At 38.0% G+C, this 12,220-nt stretch overlaps 1 protein-coding gene across 4 annotated transcripts in view; it reads left to right on the top strand.

Annotated features, from left to right (window-relative positions):
• The window catches only part of SYK (spleen associated tyrosine kinase), a 54,156-nt gene extending 42,137 nt beyond the window's left edge, over positions 1–12,019 (top strand). For 3 of the 4 annotated variants that reach the window (XM_088054461.1, XM_005530050.3, XM_088054460.1), the window contains 5 exons: positions 1,169–1,378; positions 1,784–1,973; positions 3,288–3,428; positions 3,641–3,753; positions 5,320–7,518. In XM_088054461.1, the coding sequence (XP_087910587.1) occupies positions 1,169–1,378; positions 1,784–1,973; positions 3,288–3,428; positions 3,641–3,753; positions 5,320–5,392 (727 nt within the window). In that variant the 3' untranslated portion in view covers positions 5,393–7,518. Of the gene's footprint in view, positions 1–1,168; positions 1,379–1,783; positions 1,974–3,287; positions 3,429–3,640; positions 3,754–5,319; positions 7,519–10,274 lie in introns of those variants that run through there. The other variant, XR_015772406.1, reaches the window with a different exon arrangement.
• Positions 12,020–12,220: the final 201 nt, after the last annotated feature.

Genomic DNA, 12,220 nt, shown 5'->3' with positions numbered 1-12,220 from the left:
TTTCATGGAATTTAATATGTAAAAGCTCTAGCCTCTACTTTTTGGAGCAGCAGTAATTATTGCATGTCGTTTAGGGTGACAGACTGTAACTAATTTGAGCTAATATTCACCTGTTTTTCTCTTTGTATGTACACTTATGCACTCATATATGTCTTTAAAGCGGGAAAGTGCTGTTTATGACTATTTTCTCTCCTGATGGGGATAGTAGGGTGGGCATTCCACTGCCTTTCTCCATGGTTTGCAGAAGTACTGCTACACAGTATTTTCATCTCTGTCAGAAAACGTGAAGAGTGCCATGGGCAGTTTACCTATAGCAAAGAGAGTTTTGCCTGAAGTGTGATAAATACCAGTTTCCTGAAGCTGGAATGTTGATTTTCAAGAATACAGAACGTGTTGTAACATTTTCTATCTCAGGACATTTCTATGTCATGTTAGTAGGAACAGACCCTGTTGATACTTGACTTTTCATGCATTTTCATAGTAAAATGTTATCAGCATGCAGTTCATGTGCATGGACTGATAAAGTACACTCTCTCATCTCTTGAAGTTGGAGGCATTACTTTAACCGAGGTTTTCAGAGGCAAAAAGGATTTCTATTTCTCCAGTATAGGCTGTAGGGATTTGAAGGGCTCTGATCTCAGCTTGTGTATATTTTAATCTTGTTTCACACTTGAGCTATGTTGATCTCATCAGTCACTCTTTCAGTTTGCTGTATGAATGGAAGGTTGCAGAAGCAGGCTTATATTCTCAGGATTTCAGAGCACTGCCTTGGCACCTGGCAATGCTGCATGTTCCAGGCTCACCCCCAAAACACTCCAGTGCTTAGAAAGCTCATTATAGCTTTTCTTGCTAGAAGAGCTTTATGCCATCCTTGCCATAGTGGACAAGAAAATTTTGTCAAGTATGGGTTTTTTCAGACTTCTTTAAGAATTTTTATGACAATCTGTAATCTTCTCAGGTTCTTTTCATTCTCTTTCTTTTGCTTAGCTGTCTTCTGAGCATTTGATAGAGAGATGTTCCTGTTATGGCTGGTTTTTTTCTCCTGTGAGTGTCAATTCTCTTTTGTCATAATTCGTACTAGGTGAATAGAAACATCTGATGAATATTGTGTGCAATTAGTGCACAGATTTTTCAGCAGCTAGTCCCAGAACTGGATTCTCTTTTGCAGGGGTGCCAAGCCTGTGGCTGTAAAAATTCTGAAGAATGAGAGTAATGATCCAGCCATAAAGGATGAATTATTGAGAGAAGCAAATGTAATGCAGCAACTGGATAACCCATATATTGTCCGAATGATAGGTATATGTGAAGCTGAGGCCTGGATGTTAGTAATGGAAATGGCTGAACTCGGGCCACTGAACAAATTTTTGCAAAAAAATAGGTATGTAAACTTGGATTCCATTCCATAGGATACAGTTCCTTTCTTTTATTTTTTTCTTTTTCTTTAAGAGCAACTAAATTGATATGTTGTTAAAGCAATAATTACAGTTATTCTTCACTGGAACATGTCTCCAAACTGTCACGTATTTCTGCCAAAATAAAGTATTTTAAACAAATGAAAGATTTTTCACATATCCTTCAACTTCTCCTTTATTGATGTGATCACATCATCTTGCCCAGGACAGGAGCCTAGATTGCCTTTTCTAATTGAAGCTTGGTTAAATGTAAGTGAATCAGGTTCCCAGTGTAATGCAGACAAATTCAGAGCAAAGATTTGTATTTGAATTCCATTAAAAGTTATGAAAATTAACTACTGACCTCTTTAAAATTCAATTGTGATTTTCAGACATGTCACAGAGAAGAATATAACAGAGCTGGTGCATCAGGTTTCTATGGGGATGAAATACCTGGAGGAGAATAATTTTGTTCATAGGGATCTGGCTGCAAGAAATGTGTTGTTAGTCACCCAACATTATGCCAAAATTAGTGACTTCGGACTTTCTAAAGCTCTTAGTGCTGATGAAAATTATTACAAGGTAAGGTCTGAACACAACACGAAAAGTGTGTAGCAACATAGCTTAATAACAATATTATCAGTTGAAATGCAGTTGAAAATTAGAAATAATATGTATCATTTGTTATTTTATAACCTGATACTAGATTGCCAAATTCAGAATATGTGATATCAACATTAAGAGACATGTAGGGAAGAGAAGTCTTGTCCCTCCTTTCACTTGTCTACTTTCATTTACTTTTCATAAACTTGTCATTAGAAGATTGAAAGTTATTGTGGGAATGAGATACCACCTTATATAAAAGGGGGAAGGTGTGTCCATCATGTCCAAGAAAAATGTAGGCTAGCACTAATACGCTGTCTTACAGAACAGAATTAGGGGAGGTTTTTGAAAGAATACCATTGTTAAATAATAAATTAGCCTAAACAAAATTTGTTAATCTTGGTTTTAAATTCCTTGGACCTCTGTACACCTCAAGTGATTAAAATAATTGCAACATTCAATAAGGTAAAAGGTGGGAGACAAAGGCTGTTACCATGCCTGTATTTGTTCTCCTGATATACCACTCTTGTGATTCAAATTACTTCTTTGCTTATTCCCTTTCATCATTTCTTTGAAACTAATAATCCAATCCTGAAACACTGCAGAGGAGAAGCAAGCGCGTGCTCCCTTCTGATGACCTTCCTGTATAGGAACAGTAGTCACTGCTGCCGGAAAAGGCATCTTAAGTCTCTGCCACTAGGGTGGCCAGAGACACTTGTGAATTCCAGTCTCAGGGCCTCAAGAATTAGTATCAAAGTCCATTTTCTTTGCAACTCCACAGGATGCAGTAGGATCCTGTCACTAGATCTAGCACTGTGCTGGTATAGCTTTACTCTTGAATGGTCATAATGCAGTATTCTGACATAATTTAGGTAAACTGTGGGTTGCCACAAGGCAGTCACTGTGCTTTGAAATGGAGCACCCACTTCAACCATCTGGACACATCTCTTACGCTTTGTGAGAGCCAAATGGAAAAAACTGATTCTGAAGAGCAACTTGAAATTAAATGCCACTAAAGGAATGACTCAAATACATTTAGCTAGTCTTTTTTTTTTTACCATATATTTCATTTCAATGATTTATTTTGAAAGTGGAAGATTTGAACAATTTTGTAACACTTTTGAAGAAGCTGTTACCCATTCTCTCTAATGGTAACTGCATCAGAAATGTTATATACTTAGTACAAATGTGTGCAGATCTAAGTTAATGTGAATTATGTGCATTCAGGTGTTGTTTTCTACTTACCATTGTATCTAGTCTGCTTTTTTTCCTTTCTGTTATGACATGTTTTAGGCACAAAGTCATGGAAAATGGCCAGTCAAATGGTATGCTCCAGAATGCATGAATTTCTACAAATTTTCTAGCAAAAGTGATGTCTGGAGCTTTGGGGTTTTAATGTGGGAAGCTTTCTCTTATGGACAAAAACCGTATAAGGTGAGTGGTTATATTTGGCAATGCTTTTTCTTTAATAGTTCAAAGCAAGTTTGAACCAATATCTTTTCCTAACTAAAAGGAGTTGCTGCTTCTGAGGAGTTGCTGACAAATGAGTCAAAGGATAGCCCAAAAATAAGTTCCAGGCCTCTATTTGATTTATGCTGTCATGTGTGCTGCAATCATTTGCAACTGTTCTGGTCACTCTGTTCCAGGGAATGAAAGGTGGAGAAGTTGCACAGATGATTGAAAGAGGAGAGCGAATGGAACGTCCTGAAGTCTGCCCAGCTGAAGTCTATAGTCTAATGAAATTGTGTTGGACATACAAGTGAGTTTCAAGGGATGCTCTTTTGATAGAAGTACATTTTAATATACATGGTTAATAGCCAGAAAGGGTGTGAGTAAGGGTTACTTCTAAATACATCTTTTCAGTTGGAGTTTAGCTTACAACCGTACTGCAAGCTAAGGAGTCAATTGCACTTTCAGGTGAAAATTATCTGAGTTATAGAGTGTACTACAAAAACCCAATTTTGTAGAACAGTTTATTCAAACTGTATATAACTATATACAAAATACAGGGTATCATAAAAAATTAAGTCCAGAAAAAGGTCAGTCTAATGTATTTTGAAAAGAATGTTTGAAATTAAACAAATACTTTTGTTTCATTTTGAATTGTGTTTCATTTAATTTTCATTTCCAATGCTTTAGCTTTACTGAAATTTCAAAGTCATATTGCCAGTATGTTTGTTCTATTCCTCTATATTTAATTGTTTTGAGCTGTTTATCTCTTCTCTCATAACTGACTATATTCAAATTGGATCCCACACTGACTTCTTATAAGTGAGAGACAAACCATCTTTTCAGGTCATACCTGATATATTAGAAGCTTTTTTTTCTGTTTCATAACCATTTAGAAATTAGAATTATGAACTATAGAAAAAAATAAAACTTACCTGATTTTTTTAGTTAGTGTGTTGTAAAAATGTATTAAAACTGTTTTATGATTTATTGTCTTAAACTATTCTGCTGAAGTTACTTTTAACTGTAGGAAGTCTCCAGAAAGCACCTGAAATGACTGTAATAACACTTATTCTTCCAGTTCACCATCTGGAGAATAGCTTTGTCCAAAAGGTTAAGGAGCCTTGGTAATTCACTTTTAGGTATCTTGCTTCTTTGTTAGCTTTATTAAACCTAAAACTCTACAAAGAACATGCAACCAAAAAGTAATTCCTGCATTTTGGTTTGACTCAAGGAATGCTGTAACAGTTCTACAGTGAAAGGGATTGGGTTTTGTTATTATTAAAAAATATATCATAAAGCGCAATGATTTTTATTTTTTGTACTAAAATATCTTTATTATTGGAAAAAAATAAATTTTAAAAAGAAGGTTCAGGTTAGGCAGAGTAACTATCCCAATATGTAATGTAAAATTGTAAGGGCTTGTTGTCAGTTTAATTGTGTTCTCCAAATAAACAATTGCAGATATAAAAGAAAGATGGTACAGTCATATATAATGTGTGGGTAGGCTCCTCTGAGTGCTTGTAACCACTCTGTGTATGGTACTACCCATTATAAGGCGTATATTGCATGGCAAATATTGTTTTCTCCAGATTATTACTAAAGTAAATGAAGTAGAAAATTAAATGGAGCTGATTTACCACTTCTTTCTTCTAATGCTTTCACCAACCACAAAGTAACAGGCATGATAGTAAATCCACTGACTGGATGCTCTGTAGTAGTATTTGGCACTTGGTATTAATTTTGTATTGTCATTTTTGTAGCCTTAAAATATTTAAATGAGCTGTCACTGAGGTAGAGTTTTGAGGGCTGTAAGGCCCATGAATCTTGACAGCTCTGTCCTTTCTGCACAGTGACACTTGTCATCTCTCCACAGCATTGACGACCGACCAGGATTTGTTGCAGTCGAGATGAAATTACGTAACTACTATTATGACATTTCCCACTAACAGCACAGAGGGCAGCAGCTTCCTCGTCTCCAGCCAACACCCTCTGAGAAGCAGCTCATTTTCCAAAGCCAAGAAACCTTGATTTTTGTACTTCCATTTTCAACCTGCAAAGCTCAAAGCTGAGCCTTCTATCTGTAAGATTGCCTTTCCTTACCTTCTGCACAAAATCCAGCCCCAAAAAAATATTGGAACTGTAATTGTAATGGTCTCAAAGTGCTCAGCAAGGATGTTAGATAAGATACTTGTACTTTTGCTACATTTCATTTCATTTTATTTACAGCTTTATTTGCATTATATTTTGCAGTCCTGTAAAACACGTTTAACGACTTTGAGCTGTCTTCCTCTCCTATATTGGAATGCAGATTGGAATTTAGAGTCTTACCATCAATATTCTTAGCCTTTAAGTATATTTAGTTGTTCCAGCCTTCCCTTTCCTCAAGGAAGAATAGCATTAATATTTCTCACTATGAAGCAAATTCACTATGCAAGTGTGTCAGACACTTTGACTGACAGTGTGTTTGATTTTATCACCAAGTCCCTTTAAAGCAAATCATATTCTTAGTAGCAGAGTAAGCAGAGGGGAATTGAGAGTTCTGACTGTCTAACATCATCGCATCCTTTAAATGTGACCATCTTCTTTTGTTCCTTATCTCATGTGTGGAGCCCAGCTGTTCCCCAGGGAGTTATTTTTTCCCCAGTGACAACTGGGAACTCAGAGGCTTGCTCTCATCTTGGAAGAAAACATACCAGCACCTAAGATGATTCTATATTTTAACATAGACTCCAACACTGCATTCCTGAAAATACACCTGTGATGGAGCAGCACTTACCTTTCTCTGTTCTCTTTCATCCTTCTCCAGACATATATTTTCTATGCATCTATTTGGGTACACCATAGGTCCTTGTATTATGTTTTGAGCAGCAATCATTTCTAACTTTTCTTCAAACCTTTCTTAAAAAGCATCTGAGAATCTCACCACACCTTATCACCTCCAAAGTTAAATTTCACTTCTAGTTCAAATATTTTATAATGGGTACATGGGCAACAGGATTACTTTTTCAGCACCAAAGTCTTAATATTTTATTCGTGCTGTGGGGATCTCAGGAAAAGGCATTTGTCTCATCACTCCTCTATAAAGCAGCGTGTGTCATTAACTTGGAAGTATTGTAGAGCAGTAACAAATAATGTAATCAACTTCTGATTCTGTTTTTACCCTTATGCTTTGCTTGCTCAATATCATTTTAAATACTATCAATAGCAACATTTCTATCACTTACTACTCACAAGCAGCTACTTTATTTTCATTTGCTTATATCTCAGGAACCTACATACATTTTTTCTGTTAGATATAGAGATTTTAGAAGAATATGAAGAATAAGATTTAGAGTTAGATATATTTATAGCATATGGCTGGTTAGAGTATACATGTTTGATTTTTGTGTGAACAGAGTATTTTTAGAGATGCAGTGGTATTTTTTTTCTCTAGTAATGAAATTGTGTGAGCAATTTAACTGAGAAAGGGTGAAATAATTTGCATAAAAGACAAGACTATAAACAAATGTAGAAGCTACTGGATTTTTATTTTTTTTCCTTTTTACTAAGTTTACGGTCTATTTGTTTAATAATATCTGGTGCCTTTTGGTAGTTTAGTCTTGACTGTCCAGTGCAAGGCACCACAGGCTACTGGAAGATACTGAATGCAACTGACCGTGTTTCAAATGTGACCAAGCATGACTTACCTTGAAGATGATTTACTTTTTGTTTTGTTTTTAAGAAACATTTTTCTACAAAACCAGCTTGTGTAGAAGTTAGCCATAGTTATATATAGGTGTTTTGTCAGTTATGTTGCAGAGAGTTTATTATCTCTACATGTGCAATTAGTACACTTACGGGGATATTAGTTATAAACAAATTGCACAAATCTCTATGAACCAGCAAGTAACAGTACTCAATTTCCCAGAATGGGAGATATATTCAACTATATCTCTCATGCTCTTTAAAAGTGATGTCTGCTACAATAAGCCTGGAGGATTATTTCTTCTCCTCTCCTCCAAGTGAATGTCAACATCACTTTCTGGAGTTACTTGATTATTTTTAGCTTCACTATTACATAATAAAAGTTTACAATGAGAATATAAAGTATTGTGAAATAAATTGATTCGGTTTTAACATTTTAATTAAAGATACTTTTACAAAATATGTTGTCTTAACAAGAATCCTTTCATAATTACATGCTTTGTAAAAAATCCTGATGCTGTGCAGTTTGTGTATGTACTGAGCTCTGTGATTGTTCTGGGAGACTGAGATTTTCCTATTGACAGTGAAAGGTACAAAACAGGATAGATAAGCCCACTCAAGCCTGGGCTGCTTTTGGAGCAATTCAGGAATAGCAGGAAATTCCCAAAATATGCACGCTGTTGTTTCACCTAAGTCTTTTCAAAATGATTTGCAACAAAACTGTGCTGGATCTGGAAAGTTAGAGATGCCAGGAGTCAGTGCAGTGTATCAGCTAGACAAGAATTTCTGCCTTACAGATGTCAGCTATGCAGGATTTAACACATTGTATGACATGGAGCCTCCCTCAGATGCAGACAGCCGTTCTCAGTATTCTTAAGTAAAACCAGCAACATCTTAGTCTTCCATTTAGCTTTTTTTCATGCTCAGGTTCTCAGGACAGCTAAGGTTAGGTGGGTGAGAATTTGAATAATAAACAAGAAAAGCAGAAAGGTAGACAACTCTTCAAGCAGGTATTGGGGGGATCAGTCAGTGACTGACTGTTTCTGTTCTACTGTGGTTGTTTTCCTGTATAGCAAATCTGGCCTAATTGCTGCACCTTCCCAGTTGTGGGGCTGTACCATCAACTGATACAAAGGGACTTTTTGTCTTTTGACTGTCTGGATCTGGTTGTCTACATTTAGATTGACTTGTCTCAGAAATACCACTTGGTGGTGTAGGCCCCCAGGTGATTGACATGGCAGAGTTAAGGGGTAGAAAACTGCAGCATGTCGTTAGGGAGGCTGGTGGAGAAAAAAGACCAGGTGATAATGTGCTAAGAGGGCTTTTCACTGGAGGAAAACAAAGGTGTATTTACACCTTTGGTTAGGACTCAAATTTACAAAACCATTGAGTTTTGAAGTAAGGAAAGCATGTGCCTTTTTCCATAAAGACACACCCAAACATCTTAAAAGCCCTGGTCCAGCCTGTCCTTGCTTCTAGTGTGCAATGAGGTACTATTTTTAAATTCCTCAGTCAGCCATGTGCAAAAAAAATACTTTTAATCAATGACAATGAGAAATACCCATAATTTTCACCCCTGAAATCATCACAGTTAGCACTGCCAATTTGCCAGAGAGCCCATCTGCAAGCGGCCTGGCCTGCACAGCCAGGTGGTGCACCAAGGCAGTGTGTCCTCCCTCGCCCAGCCCTGCCAGGAGGTGGCAATGCCTGAACACGGTTGGAGTGAAGCACTTCTCTGGCCTTTTCTGGCACTCTCCACTCTGCCCCGGCTGTTGCTGTGCCTGTGTGTTACGGAGGACACACTCTCTTTGCTCCTTGCTGTGAAGCAATGTTGCATGTGAGGACGAATCATCATTTATTTATATGGTGAACAGTCAGCTGTGGGTGATTAACAAAGGCTTCTGAGACTCGGTGTCCCCTTGTCTTTTAAGTGATCGCAGCAGTGAGAGAGTGCACGCAGAAAGATACAGACTATGCTCCACACGTGCCTAGAAGGGAGGGAAGGTAGCATGTGGATTGAATAATATAGGGAAACATTAAGCAAGCAGTTGTAATTACCAGCCCTAAGTTTAGTGGGGACAGAAAGACTGCAAGGCATGCAAAAGAAGAAGAAAAAAAATAGATTCCTGTTTAAAAAAAAGCGTGTCTGAGAGATGTAATGCAAATCCGGAGAACAGTCCTCCAGTCACTCAGAGTTCCCTGAAGCCAAACTAGAGCTGTGCATATATCTCCAAATAGGTATTCTTTTCTTTTCTGTCACATATGTGATAATTGAGACAAAGACTCAGTGGGTTCCTTGGCATATAATTAACTCTGCATGGAGTATAACGACTGCTTCCCTGAGACAGTGGAGGTGTGCACATTTCTTGATAACCAGAGAAGAGAGGAAACAGGAGGCAGCTGGGGAAAGCATTACACTACTGTCCATTAAAATTCATTATTTCAAATGTAAATAGTCCCTGGGTGACCAGTCCGCTGTAAATGTGCAGAGATCATTAACCGCCCTCGTCTGTCCACCATTGCAAATGCTTTAAAATGTCACGTTAAGAAACTGTTAGGTCTTGTTTAACTGTGTCAAAGTGCTTGTGGGGGAATGCCACTGCCATGCACCTGCAGCTACAGTGCCTACCTAGCACACTCCACATGTCAGAGGTTCAGTCAGCTGAGAGCCAGACTCCCGGTGCCCCTGCCATGTCAGAAATGCAACACATGTCAGCAACGACAGGAAAAAAATTTGCAAAGAACAGTTCAATGACACTGTCCTGTTACATTGTCACCTGCCAGTGGCTGCATTGACATCAGCATCTGTTCTTCCTACTTCCTGCTATAATAGAGAAAATGTGCCGGTTTCAGCAACAGCAAGAGTGTCAAGATTATATTGCATGATTGAACATCAGAACAGGTAGCAGAAAACTTTAATAGCTGTCTCTTGAACAGCTTGAAGACTTTCCTTTAAAAATATTACACACTTAATGCACATATGCACATGTATTTCTTGTCATTATTTCGTACTTGAGTTCAATAATGACGTTTTCTTCAGTTGTTACTGCATAGACATTGTAGCTGTATCTTCATGTCTTGTTCTAATTTATGTGCAGTTTTCACCAGTGTTACCAAACAATTTCTTTCTGACTGGTATATCAGGTTCCATCTCCAGTAATCTGAGGCTGAGACCAGCTGGCAAGAATTAATAATGTTGGTTTTCAGTGATAGTTCCAGAAGATAACAAGAAAACTGCTTGGAAGGAAACAGCATGGATACATCAAGAAATGCATGAGAGGTACAAGCTTACTGATCTTGTCAAAGTGCAGCACTTCAGGGCATTTTTCCCTCTCTACTTTGGAGCAGATGTAAATTGACTGTTTGGCTAGGTTTGATGTTTCTTTTCCCAAAAGATACATATTTAGAGTCAATGTTTCCTGAATTTTCCCCAGTAGTGACATATCTTTATACTCATAGTTGGTTATAAAAACCTAGATTACCAATGTCATTTTGTTCCAGCAGGATTTCCTCTGTTACCAGTAAGTGCCCCAAACTGGGCTGTTTCTATGCATACAGCTACATTTCTGTTCTAGCAGCTTCCACGGGCCTCATTCTTCTGACTACTCTGCAAACACATGCTTGAGTTAAACAGGAGCACCAGCAGACAGTCCTCTCCCAAAGCTCTCCTGCTCCCTCTGATGATCAAAGGGCAATGCAGAGAATCGATGCACAATAAAGTTCAGCCACCACCATGAGGAAGGTTCCCAACCTCCTTCTCCCAGCATGTCTGTTTCTTTTAGACGATATAGCCTCTTTAAGACTGTAAATACAAAATGGTACAGAACTTTATTATCAGATTATGTTGGTGTTACAAGACCCCTACAAAACCCTTGCACTCGGGAGCCACCTCATTATTTGCAGACTTCTAATGCACTAGAGCACAAAATCTTCTCTTTTTTCTTTTTCTTCTGTAAATATGTTGTTGACTCTGTCATAGATACATGCATATCTTTGGCTATTTTAAAATTGTGTATTCACTGTATTACTGCTTCCCCAGGGGCATGCAGCAATGAGGTACTATTTTTAAACTCCTCAAACAGCCATGACTTCCTTTTTGTCTGTCCACTCTGTAGCTGCCATAGGGAGTAAGCATGGCATTCCTCATCTTTTTGTGGTTTCTACTTATAAGGAATAAGCAGAACAAGTAGTGGTTCTTGTTGGTACTGGAGTACTACACAAGTTAGAATACAGGAAAAAGCACAGACTGAATCATGTCTCAGAAATTCACCCTCCAGTGTCACATTGTACCCGAGTTAATGCAAACCAGAACTCCTGCTATACAAGCACAAGTACAAAGCTCACAGTTTGTTCCCAAAACTCCCACAGCTTTTTCCATGCCAGCTATATAAAAGAAAAAAAAAAAACAACAAAAAAACCTAACCAAACACCAAAACCCAATAAGATTTAATAATATGACACATTCCTGTGTTTGTTTGCAGAACTGTATGTGAGCAATTTTATGAGTCATTTAATTACAAGGAAGCCAAGGCCTGGACAAAGTAATACACTCAAGGTTTGCTTGGGTTGAGGACAGTCTCTGTTGTTCTTTCCCCCACAATGAAAAGGTCCCAGTGTGTTTGAAATGCAGCGAGAAGGAATGAAGACATCAGATGCCACACCAAAACTGGACTCTGAGACAGCTGGGAAACTGATGGTACATACATCTTTTGCTTGAAAACTGCCTTATTTGGTGGTAGTTTGCTGCCAGGCCCGCAAAGCCATCATATCCCACTGCTTGGCCCCCAATCCTCAGCAGGAACCTGCTGATTATTGCACATCAACAAACATTTGTGGAAAAAAACACCCAAATACTGCTCCTTCTTCACCTAACATAAACATCATACACTGTAAATGTCATGCCAACTGTGACATGTACTTGGAAGGAGAATTTATGCTTTTAAATATATTTATCCCAGAAAATGCAGCCAGTCTTTGCTCCTTCTTACCTGCTGCCAGCATGCTTGTGTCCTGGCTAGATGTTATTGCATTCCTTTTGGAGGTCACCAGGAAATCAGTAACTTCAAAAGGTGGGGTGGGATGGGAAGGGA

This window comes from Pseudopodoces humilis, chromosome 4 (assembly GCF_049639895.1).
Source record: "Pseudopodoces humilis isolate 2021_Gansu_Grassland_sample_001 chromosome 4, ASM4963989v1, whole genome shotgun sequence".
NCBI classification, from domain to species: Eukaryota; Metazoa; Chordata; class Aves; order Passeriformes; family Paridae; genus Pseudopodoces; species Pseudopodoces humilis.
This window is presented reverse-complemented; position numbering and strand designations above follow the sequence as displayed.